Source organism: Lepidochelys kempii, chromosome 20 (assembly GCF_965140285.1).
Source record: "Lepidochelys kempii isolate rLepKem1 chromosome 20, rLepKem1.hap1, whole genome shotgun sequence".
Classification (NCBI taxonomy): Eukaryota; Metazoa; Chordata; order Testudines; family Cheloniidae; genus Lepidochelys; species Lepidochelys kempii.
In genome coordinates this window covers 18,924,757-18,937,443 of record NC_136399.1, presented here as the reverse complement: position 1 = coordinate 18,937,443, position 12,687 = coordinate 18,924,757, and the positions used below count along the sequence as shown (strand labels likewise).

General features: G+C 45.3%; 1 protein-coding gene across 6 annotated transcripts in view; it reads right to left on the bottom strand.

The window, feature by feature from the left end:
- Nucleotides 1–1,806: 1,806 nt before the first annotated feature.
- Nucleotides 1,807–12,687, bottom strand: part of LOC140904655 (gametocyte-specific factor 1) — a 29,011-nt gene continuing 18,130 nt past the window's right edge. For 5 of the 6 annotated variants that reach the window (XM_073327083.2, XM_073327085.1, XM_073327088.2 and 2 more), the window contains 2 exons: nucleotides 12,328–12,422; nucleotides 1,807–6,190 (listed from right to left, as the gene is read on the bottom strand). In XM_073327083.2, coding sequence (XP_073183184.1) covers nucleotides 6,177–6,190; nucleotides 12,328–12,422 — 109 coding nt within the window. In that variant the 3' untranslated portion in view covers nucleotides 1,807–6,176. Of the gene's footprint in view, nucleotides 6,191–12,327; nucleotides 12,423–12,687 lie in introns of those variants that run through there. The other variant, XM_073327093.2, reaches the window with a different exon arrangement.

Here is a 12,687-nt window from a genome sequence, read left to right as displayed (position 1 = left end):
TGGCAGGTGCTTGAAGTGTTTGTTTCCCTTTGCAATACCCAAAACACAATGTTGAGACTATTTTAAACTGATAGCTAAAAAATGTGATCAAAGCAAAGACAGCAGAGCTAATGCACCGCAGCACCAGGGAACTTAACACTTTCTTAAAGAACCTTCCCAAAGCGGAATTGTCCTAGGGACTATTCAAACTCGCTTCAGCTCAAGTTCTAAGGGCACAGCACCAAACAGCAACAGAACAAACCTATCCCAATGTAAAAGTTCTCTGCTTCTGAAAGCCAAACTCGTGTGACATGCACGGCTGACTTGTAAGCCTGCGTCCTGCAAACATGTATTTAATGCTATGTGCAGAGTCCCATTCAATGGGACCACACGTGACTACAGCGAAGCACATTTAGATAAGCCTTTGCACAGCCAGGTTTAAGTTACCTTCTTTGTTAGCTCTCGGCCACAGCTGGCTGCTGACATAGATTGCCATCGCTCCAATGTAGAGTTCTGACAGTTTCCCCTAGCTGATGATGTCCTTCTGTTTTAAATTGTGTGTCACAGGCTTCAAAATGATGGGGATTTTTTCTTTCATTCATAAAAGATTTTAGAAATAGCTTCCAAAAGAAAAGTGTGAAGAATTACAGACAAGTGTTCAAGGAACAATCTCTGTTTAAACTAAACTGGTAACAGGTTCATATTTTCAATAACTGACTTAGGATGGTGAACTCCTTTGATTTTCACTGAGCTTAGACTCAAGTTTCTCATTCACTTTTGAAAATGGGATTTAGGTCTTGGCTATCAAGGGAATACCATGAAACTGACTGATGTGCTTTGCAGACTGCCAAGGCTGAAGATTAGGTTAGTCATTGTGATTGGTATTTTGTTTACATGTAAGGTCAGTGTCTGTGTTATTACTTTACCATAAGTTATACAAACTGAGGAAGATACTGACAGATGCAGTAGCTAGTGCACTTCCGACTCAACATCACGTTCATTAGAATTGGTAATTTGGTTCAAGCTAAGGCTCAGGGGGTGGGGTTGGTTTTGTGACAGAATAAATTAGGAGTCTTGCTGTTTTATGAGACAATGGAATTTATGTTTAAATCTTAATTTTGTATTTCCTAATATTGTTTGCATTGGAAACTGAGAAATGAGTGATGGGCATGACTGGAACTCAGGTCAATGCAGCTGTTTGGGAATAGTGATGCCAGTGGTGAACGCCCCTGCAGGGGCACTCTTATTCCAGTAGAAGAGTGGGTTACTGGGGGTGGTTTAGCTTAAACCCCTTCCTCAATTGATATAAACCAAACCAAGGCCCTTTGGATACTGAACTCAATGTCCACGAGCATCAGACCCATGCAGCTAGAAAGTCTGAATTTTAACCATTCACTTAAACCAAAAAATATTTGCCCACACCAACAAGGCCAAAGGCTCTTAAGTAATTTAAGCACTGGAAATGTTACCTACAGCCTAAAATCTATTTGTGCTGTTCTAGGTTGCCACTACTGGGGGCTCATTTTCCTCTTGCTAGACTGGATCAATTACCTCCTTAAATCAGATTTATTCTTCAATGCACCGCCTTGTTAAAGGCATACACAGCTCAATCACACCAATCTCACTACAATCTAGAATTCACCAGTCAGTGCTGGAGGTAATATAATCTACCATTCTGAGACGATGGAATTCTTGAGAGCAGACAGGGCTGCTTATAGGATTAGAGAGATGCTATAAACAGGTTATTTTTCTCTTCATTTTTGTTGGAAGACAAAGGAAAAGGAAATAAAATGGCCTGCTAAAGTGGTGTAAGATGACAAGGCAGTGTGAGCAATCCAAAAAGCAGGTTTTATTGAAATACGAACAAAAGTACAGCCATGGACAGCTTTTAGGAACAGTATTTCCAAAACATGGGAAACAAAACAAAAGCTCACACTCAGGTTATTTTCACCCCTGAGAAATCAACTAAACTCTTAACTGTGTCTCTTTTCTCTACATGCCTCATTGTTTTAGCTTTATGCAGTGTAACATTACTGCGCTGTGCAACGCGCAAACAAACGCACAGTGATGTCCCCAAAAGCACTTAAAGTGCAACCAAAGCAGCTCCCTCCACAATGCTGGTTTGAGCGCGTTTGGCCAGGTTTCCCGATAGCCTCCATTCTTCTTCAGGGGAGCTCCTGGGTAATCTTGAAAATCTGCTACCAAGTTGTGGGACCCCATTTTCAGAAGTGCATAACCAGCGCAGGAATGGTGGCCCAATGGCTATTAGCTCGTACCACTGTTGCTAATCACCCTATGTACCCATAATCAGACTAGCAAGCTCTAGGTTTTCAGCCCATCCTGAACACTTCCACAAATAAAACTATAGCTCAATGCACTTGTTTTTGTTTTTTTATTTTTTTCAATAAAGGAAACCAGAGAGTAACTTTTGACAACGGGCTTCTCAAACTTCCCCTTGTTTCTAACCCTGGAGGAGCATCAAGTTGCTGGGCGGTCAGGTGAAGCTTTCTTGTAAGGAAGACCACCACTGATTTATCCTGCATACAGACATTCTGCCCCAGCTCACTGCTGTCCTGTGCCTTGAGACAGTCACTCCCACCACCGTGAAGCTGCTGCGACATGCTACCACAAGTGCAAGGGCACCAAGGAACTGGGCCCCGTCTCTCTCTGCAGGAGGCACTCTCCAAACACCAGATCTGGCTCCGATTTTGGAAAAGGGCTGTATTTCTACACAAGGCAGATGGTGCTGGGCAGTCTCTGACAGCATAGCCCTGGTTTCCAGCTCAGGTACAAGTGCCTTTGGTGGGTCCTAACTAATCCTAACTAACCCAGGATAACTAACATGGAGAGAGGGTTGAAAAGAATCAATAGGATTGATTCCTCACAATCCAAACCCACAAATGAAAAACCTGCGGGTGTTAGAGCAGCAGAGAGCTTGTAACCTCAAGAGACAAGAGCAGCTGAGTGCAGAGTTCAGGAGCGCTTTGCCTAACTCTGCCAGAGCAGAGGGGACATCAGAGTAGGTCTCCTTTTCTCTAAGATGTCCCCTTGCAGTTGCAGTACCTTATCTGCAAACCTACTAGATAAAAGGTTATAAACAGCTTGCTTCTATTTCATTTAGGCTCCCCGAAACTGCCAGACCCCTTTTGGATATGCTTTGAAAGGGGTGTGTGTGTGTGTATGTTGGTTATTTATTGCATGGGTCTTTTAGATCAAAACTCAACCCAGCTTCTGATAACAAGTTAGCTGTAAGGTCACATGTACATGTTGTTAACGCCCTACTAAGGTGGGGCAGGCAGGGTAAGGTCAGAGCTTGTCAGTATGAGTGCTGCAGGTGACAGGCTGGGACAAGACACAGCATTGACTGACAACAGGGGATTATTTCCATGATCCCATAGTGGGGGAAGGGGTACTCTGCCCTAAACCCAGCTGAGAATTTTCTTGCCCTTTAATACTGGAGAGTGGGAGTTTGAGACACATGCAGCTTTGGCCTAACTGCTCCACTGAAGCCAGCGCTTTCCACTAATGTCACCAGGAGCAGTCAGGGTCTCTACACACGGAAGTCTCCCAGAATAGCGACATCTGTCTCAGGCCCCATGCAGACATACTCTTCTAGAATACGAGTGCCTTTTTCTTATTTAGCTTAATCCACTTTGGAGGTGGATTGAGTTTTAAACTAAATTAGAAAACGATACTCTTATTCAGCAGTAAATGTCCACACAGGGAGTTAATCCGGAACAGCTATTTCAATAACTTTCCCACTGTAGACAAGCTTGAAGGCCAACACCAAGCCCTTTGGGAAATCCGAGAGGTAGCTCCACGCAACGCTGTTTCAATTCCTGCCCTGGTGCTGATGGGCACGCTCAGTGTCTGAGGTCTGTGCACCTTCCTGCCCCAACAAATCTTTGAGGCAATGCATCAGAATAGCTAGCCTCAAAGAAGTCCCATGACATCTGTCCTCTGGAGGTGAACATGCTGACCTAACAGCACACGCAGAATGTATTCTCTGGAGGCGCTGCAGACTGCGCCAATCTGGAGTGCGGAGGTTAGTGACATGCTGCCACTATGTACAATTGTTAGGGAGAGTTATTCTGCATACACTGGGATCTTCACAGACTAGTTTTAATGGCCAAACTAAAGATGTAGAGTTTGTTTTGCTGCTAAGAAGTTGACTACTTAACTCTGCCCTCAAGAGAAATATGTTCAAGTTGCAAAGACTTAAAAAAACTACGTAACAAGTTTTATAACAGAGCTGCTGCAAATGGAGGGGAAGGTGCTACTTACCCGTTATCACAAGTTTTTAGACATTTCTCTCATCGGGTTTGCAAGTGGGACCTACTAAACCACAATGCCAGGAGTGGAACACTGAAATCCCTCCCAAGAGAGTATCTCGTGGATGTAACAATGGGTGTATGAAGAGCTCACTAACCAGAGCACATATTTATTTCTTGTCAGAATGGCAAGGTGGCAAAAACGGATTTTGCTACACTTGCCTTCTGACCAAACACACTTCACTCCCTCAAAGGGCCAGCCCTATAGTTGTTTCCACGGTGACAAGCGGATGTCAAGCGCAGGATTATTCTTCCTGTACAGGATCAAGCAGTGATGCTAGGCTAAGAGCAAGGAGGGGCCTTTGCTCTTTACTCAGAATATCAAATCTTCTCTTTTGTGTGGTGGAGGGGAACAGGACAAGACAGGTTTGACTAGAATGTGATGGCCAGATCCTATGTCTGGCTGACATGCAGATGCTGGAGCCAGCCGGGGATAAAAATATCTTCCAGTGTAATTAATGTAAGCTAAGGACTACTTGAAACTATGCTGACTACCACAGTTCTCCCAAGACTGCTCTTTGGGCCAAGAATGGCTGGAGTGTCTGATGCTTTAGGGAGGCCCACTCCAGCACTTCTCTGCCCCAGGAGAAGGGAGCAGGTAGCATGAAACTCGTTATGCCAGCTTGATGTCAGGGAAATTCCTGACTGCCCTCTGTTCCCTTTGCTCTGCTGGACAGACACAGATGGGACAGAGCTACAGACCAGGATCTGGCTGGATAGTCTCACGCTTTAATGTTATCCAGATCACGTGACACCAGGTGTTAGACTGGGGGGATGTTCCAGGATGCGTAACGTTCCTGCCACCCCAGCCCTGTCCTTACAACAATTAACGTTCCCTCACCTTCTCCATGAAGCACAAGGACACCCACACATGCCCCTGCTCAGAACTAAATGGCACTCCCTGTGACGGAGTACAAAAATCATTTGCAAGTCCCCACAGCCCAAGAGAGTCTGAGCGAGACTAGAGAGGGGCACCAGGCCAGAGGTGCTCAAGCAGCAGCATGCACTGGGCATCACATATGAGAAGTGTGGTGTTAGGGCTGCCACGGTGGGAGGGCACAGTGCAACTGTTTTATTGATAAGGCAGCCACTTTTCAGCAGAATCCCCCATCCCAGCTCCCTTACAGATGAACTTTTAGGCCTAATCTAAACAGCAATGAGAATATTTTGTTTTAAAGACTTTTTGTTTTGACTCCCCCATGCACCATCTACAGTCTGAATGGCAGCTCCTTTTTCACATCTAGGTGGGTGCGCATAACAGGCAGGCCTTAGAGCTGCAGCTGATCTGACCCTGGGACACACAAACACATTCAAGGTCTCTGGAGGGAAACAGAGGGAACCAAACATTCAGGTGCCTAACTCCCCATCGGGGAGAGATGTACCACCGAGAGCTTACCCCCAGTGTGGGCTCACATGGACCAATGGTCTGACCTGGCACAGCAATCCCTATGAGAGGGACGTACCATCAGCACCATGCAGTGGTAAACAGCTGCAACACATTTAAATCCAAAGACATGCAGGGCTTGAGCAATGATTTACGCAAACCCCCTGCAGGAGGTAACTTGTAGAGCATGCTGATCCAGACAGTTTGAACTCTGCTAGCTCCTTGGCATCAGCGTGTGTGGAGTTAGTTTTTGAGGGTCTGATCTCTGATATCAAGGGTTAACAGCATTCTGTCTAATTACCTTGGTCGGGATAATTTCGGGACAGCAGTCGATACATGAAGGACAGTTCTGCAGGAAGGTTAGGGCTGCGAGTGCTTAGCCAACACAGAGGGAATTTATAAGTCTGAGTCTCCTAACCAGCACCTCACATTTCTAAAGGAAACAGATGATGAGCACTCAATAGCAGCCTCTTCTCTGGTCTTCAGTTACCGGCTCCTGCAATTAGATGAAAAAGCAAGAGATTTTAGATAATCAACAACAGCAGCTCTAACATCATCCCCCAGTTGTAAGCATCAGACAAGCTGCTTTGGACTCAGTCTAGGTCCACAAGCTACCCCCTCAGCAAAGTCAATCACTGTGTTGAAACGCAGACACTTGGACTGTTCTTCCACACTCGTGCTCACAGCCAGGCAGTTTGCGGTCTCCCCAAAGCAGCGACGCAGCACTCCTCATGCTACCACCCCCAGAGCACAAGCAACACCTGTACGAGCACAGGGGAGCTAGCGTTTTGCTCCTTGGTCAGCATACCAGGGAGTAGGGGAATGGGACTGGAGGCCTGGATACGGGCTATGGGGCCCTTTCATATACACAGAGAGGGGGGGAGTTTATTAGACAAACCGTTCTCTGTTTACAAGCAACATGCAGGAAAAGCTCCTTAACTGGGGGAAGCAGGTGTCTCACTGCTCTATATAGAGTCCCAATGTATGGTGGGATGCTGTTATTCCTGCCCCTTTGGCTGTGCTCATGCAAGATCAGGACTAGTGCCCAACCTGAGCCCAGAGCTCAGCATTAGTTCCTTCCCAAAAATAGACCCAGCCTGTCTGGCTGGAGCTCCAACACCTTCAGTGGAATGAAAACCAAGCAACCGTCCTTACTGCTGTGACTTTGGGAGCTGACCCAGCAGAACAAGGCTGATCCCGTGCATCAGCCCATAGTGCAATGTTCATTAAGAAAGATCAAATATGAAGCACAGGTATGTTCTGTAGGTCTCCAGGAAGCCCTGCTAGACTGGATCCTCACCACACCTTGGCTAGAAAGCTGGCTAAAGCTTTATATCACCAGCTGCTCTATTTGGGCACGCTAAGGGTCCTTACCACACACTTGGAGTAAGTCGTTCTGCTTTAGCTCACTCTCAACCAATCCAAATGTACACAGACACATCTGAACTCATCTCCAGTGTGTGTTTATCAATGCTGTGACCTTCAGGCACTGAGCTAAGCCATTCCCCCTTTCACCCAAGTATCCTCCTTAGAAAACCTCATCTCACAAGATTAATGTACTAGAAAATCTAATCAGATACAGGTGCACACAATTTCAAGGTGGCCTGCCCATACAGTGACAAGACTGATTGCAGGTTTTGTCTGTGAAATGTTCCAGTACCTCTCCAATGATTCATGTGGACTCTCCACCTGAAATCAGGACACCTACTGTCCAGCATCTGGAAATGGTCGACTATTCCATACCACAGCGAGCCAGCCCATAGTGATGACCGTAGCAAAAGCTGATGAGCAATCATTTTTCAAAGTACCAATTTCCCATCCATGCACCTCAGCATAAAAAAAAGCAGAGGGCTGCCGACAACGCACCCTGTACTCCCTAGACACATGCACCCAGCAGATTTTATTGTGAAATTGGTACAATATCCTGGGCTGCCTGGCTTTTTAATCATGGGAGGTGATTAAGCATCTGGTTGTACCTAACAGGTCTGCTTAAAAAGGAGTCCAAAAGAGGTGTTTTGAAGGCAAAATGCAAGCTTCACTGCTGCTCTAAGTACTGGAACATTTTTAAAGTTTAGTTCTGGCTTGAAAAGCGAGGATATTAGACAGTTCCCTTTACTCTGACCTGCCACTTATGTGCATTTGTTTGTTATCTTTCTGCTTACTTTACTGACCAAACTACTTCTGCTAGCCCTGCAAAGCCAGCAAAGCTGAGAGGGAGAGCTGGCTTGTGTATAGCCAGATTAGTCAAACTGAGTTCCAGCTGCAGCATCTCTAATTCTTGGCAATGCACAAGCCAGCATGACTTTCAGATTCTTACTTGGATTCTAAGCTCTTTGGGGAAGGGACTGTCTTTTTGTTCTCTGTTTGTACAGCCCTTAGCACCATGAGATCCTGGTTGTAACAACGATATAAATAATATCGTCATGAATTTTCTGGCCTAACACCTGAGGAAAACTTGGGAATTAATCACCTCTCTCTTGTTCCCCCGCCCATGTGTTTTATGTAAGGCTGCTTTTGACAGGAGAACTGCACTTAAAGGGTAAAAAAAAAAAATATCCTGCTTGGTGCAAAGAAGGAGTCGATTAGCATAGTGTGTTACAATTTTCAGATTTTTCTTAAATCAGATTACAACCAGACTATTAGACGTTATGCTTTTGGAACGTATTCATCACTCAGCACCTCAGAGTTACAGTTACATGAATCCTGACCTACTAGCTCAAAATACAGTGATAAAAATAAACTACAGAAATAAGCTTCATACCAAGCCCCCATTTATGTGGAGTGTGTTTTGCACTGCAAATAACTGTGTCCATGATGCTGCATTCTCAGTTCATTCACGCTTTCGCCTGGCAATTTACAGCAGGCGTCAAGTAGCATGTGTATTTCAATGGGGATCTCCTGCAAAAGTGGAGGCCTTTTTTTTTTAAACTGGCAAATTCCTACCCAAAGTGTAAACCGTAATAATGCTATTTTGTGCTTCTCCATCACCTTTCATCTGAGGATGCTTTATAAGTTGCATGTTTATCTTCTCAGATAACTAGTAATACTTAACTTGCAGGGTAAGTATTATCATAGAATCTCAGGGTTGGAAGGGACCTCAGGAGGTCATCTAGTCCAACCCCCTGCTCAAAAGCAGGACCCATCCCCAATTAAATCATCCCAGCCAGGGCTTTGTCAAGCCTGACCTTAAAATTACTATCCCTCCATTCTGTAGATGGGGAAACTGAGGCACGGGGAGCTTAAGTAACTTGCCCAAGATCAAGGAGACAGTCTCTGTAGCAAGTGGGGCTCACACTGGGAACAGATGCTCAGATTACAGAAACTCTGTCATATACTCAGAAGTAAAAGACCATAATCCTCCCTAATGTTTAAACTAATGGCTACTTCAAAGGAATTCTCTTGCAAAATCTTGCTTTCTTTCAAGCCACAGGCATCCCCGGAACAGGGCAGCTTTATGGCCAGTCCGTCACAGCTACAGTTTGACAAGGGGACCAAGAAAAGTGCTCAATGGGTCACACCTCCTTCCAGTTAATGCTTGTTGCTGTTTAAGGGGTAAAAGATTTTCAATTAAGTATAGTGTAAATACATGAAACTCCCTCCCTAAGATCCAAATGGCATGGAATACCACCAGGCTGTTTAATAATAGATACCCTGAACTCAATGCTTTGGGAATCGGGCTCTTGGGACACTGGGCAACTGAATCAGTTTTTAAAGAACAAAACCTTGTGAAGAGTCATATGTGGCAAGAGCTCATAAGAGCTGCAATACTAGGTCAGATCATATTCCATCTTGCTCAGTATCCTGTCTCCAACAGTGGCCCCTACCAGAGCTTCAAGGGGAGTAAACACAACAGAGCAATTATGGAGTGATTCACCCCTCTCTTCCACTCCCAGCTTCTAGCAGTTACAGATTTAGAGTCACCTAAAGCATGGGGTAACATCCCTTATCATCTTGGCTAATAGCTGTTGATGGAGCTATCCTCCATGAACTTATCCAATTCTTGCTTAAGCCCAGTTACACTTTTGGTCACCACAACATCCCATGTCAATGAGTTCCACAGGTTAGTTGCGCACGGTGCGAAAAAGTACTTCCTTTTGTTTGTATTAAACCTACTGCCTATTCATTTGATCAGGTGACCGCCTGGTTTTTGTATTGTGTGAAATGGTAAATAATGCTTCTCTATTCACTTTTTCTACAACAATCATGATTTTATAGGCCTCTATCACATCCCGCTTAGTCATCTCTTTAGTCTCTCCTTGTAAGGTAGCCTATTTCCCCCTGTTTTTTCCTACCCCCCGCCCCCCAGACGTTCTGGTTAAACTTGGATTTAAACTTAGAGAGTGGTCAGTTTGGATGAGCTATTGCCAGCAGGAGAGTGAGTTTGTGTGTGTGTGTGTTTCCGGGGGAGGGGGGGATGAGAAAGCCTGGATTTGTGCTGGAAATGGCCCACCTTGATTATCATGCACATTGTAGGGAGAGTGGTCACTTTGGATAAACTATTACCAGCAGGAGAGTGAGTTTGTGTGTGTGTGGTTTTTGGAGGGGGGTGAGGGGGTGAGAGAACCTGGATTTGTGCAGGAAATGGCCCACCTTGATTATCATACACATTGTGAAGAGAGTGGTCACTTTGGATGGGCTATTACCAGCAGGAGAGTGAGTTTGTATGTGGGGGGGCAGAGGGTGAGAAAACCTGGATTTGTGCTGGAAATGGCCCGACTTGATGATCACTTTAGATAAGCTATTACCAGCAGGACAGTGGGGTGGGAGGAGGTATTGTTTCATGGTCTCTGTGTGTATATAATGTCTTCTGCAGTTTCCACGGTATGCATCCGATGAAGTGAGCTGTAGCTCACGAAAGCTCATGCTCAAATAAATTGGTTAGTCTCTAAGGTGCCACAAGTACTCCTTTTCTCCTTGTATGGAAGCCATTCCAGACCCTGGGTAATTTTTGCTTCCTTTTCTGAGCCGTTTCCAGTCCCCACAGCCTGACATCTGCGGTTTGGAGATCCTCGTCCCCTCCACTAGCAGGACATGTGGTGGACAGGAAATCACGGCAGCCATGCAGCAAAGGGCTGAGACAGGGCATTCAGAGTAAGGCATGGAGCTGAAGCTCAGGATCTGACTTTGGGAGGGATAAGAGCCATTTCAGCTCATCAGGGATGGACTCAGATGACTGAGAAAATGCCAAGTCTTGAGCCCACACTCCCCAACAACTACAATAGACTCATCCATAGACACCATTGGGAACAGACCCAGGCTTGTATATAGGGGAAATTTACCAACATTTATTCCAGGGGGAATTTTGTGCCACAACACAGTGCAGAATTTGCACATAATTTCATTCCCCCCCCCCCCCCCCCCCCGAGCAGAATTAGTGCTGCAAAGCTGCTGGCTGTCAGTAGCAGATGCGGGACCTAGCAGAGCCTGGCTCTCCAGCTTGCAAATACATGACACTGCCAGGGGGAGGGGGAGCTGGACTTTTCCATGCAGGTGCAGTTCCCAGCAGGTCCTGAAGGAAGGAAGTGGCATGCAGGAAACTCTGTACAAGCCTGGGACCCAGCATCAGGCTGTTTCTCCCTCTGGATCCCTGGGTTCTGGGTGGTAGGGGGTGCAGGTGTCTGGGGGACTAAGGGGGTGCCCCACAGCTGGACTCTGGGAGGGTAGGGGGTGTGGATGTCTAAGACTGGAGGGACAGAGATTTCTCCCAAGATGGGCCCAGCTGATGTGTGTGACACACTCAGACAGGTGCCCAACAAAAGCATAACAGAGAAACAGGAACTGGGTTGTTGTAGGAGTTTCTTTGACTCTCTACTCCTGGGGGAATCTTTTTTGCGGTCTGTATTGTTACAGACATACTGGCTGACAGGTATTTTGAAATAAGATCCCAAAATAATTGAAACTGGTGTGATTATATTATTATTTTGACAAATAAAATATACAGAATTTTAAAAATATTGTGTGCAGAATGTTTAATTTTTAGTGCAGAATTCCCTCAGGAATACACATTACTACACCACTATGTGGGTGACTTCCGACATGAACACTTATTCCAAACAATGGCCTTTTTAGTTTAGATTACATCCCCTTGGAAGTAATACTGGTAGGTTTTCCTGGATAGACACACCCTAGCTCTGAGTTTTCAATCAAGTTTTGCAAAACCAAACCAAATGCTACAGCTGCTACACACGTGTACAGCTTCCACTGACTTCAGTAGCAGCTATACCCGAAGAGCTACAACTGTGCTGAGCTCCACTGTGCCAGACTCAGAACTGTTTGTAAGCCTCGACTTTTGTTCAACCAATAGCGGTGAATAAGTTAAATGTCAGATGCTACAGTAATGGGGGCAATACATGGAGCCTGACAACCTTTGACACAATACCACCTACAGCAAAATAAAACCTGGATACAGAAGACACTCCATCCACTACAGAAATGCAGCTGCTTCTAGGGAGGATTGTGTTACAGAGCTCTCCATCTCCACTTGCTGATGGTGGTAATAAAAGCATTTCAGTTTATGGAGGAGAATGCTGACACACGGAATAAAAATACAGAGAAAAGTTATCCCGTTCCACTTTGAGCTAACATGTAGGTCCCATCTTACAGCATGAGGAGACCTCCAGCCGTTGTACTTACTGCTTTTCCAGGATAGGCTATACGGCAAGGACTTGGGTGCTCTCATGCCTGACATTAGGTTACTCTTTTGTTCCATTACTACGCTGGACCCAGGGCTGAAAGAGATCAAATACGAATTATCCTACACATGTGTACTTCTTTTAGCCAAGTACCTTTTACTATAAATATTCAAGTATTCTTCTAAAACTGAAGACAACAGAGTATGTTAATTTAAACAAACCTTCATGCAATCAGAACAGTTACTTCTCCTCACAAAGGCTAGAGAAAAGTGTACAACATGTTGATGCCATCTACTTTGACTAAAATCCCCAGAATCAGTCATCCAGACAAGAAAGAAATAAGCCAAAGACAGCAAGAAAA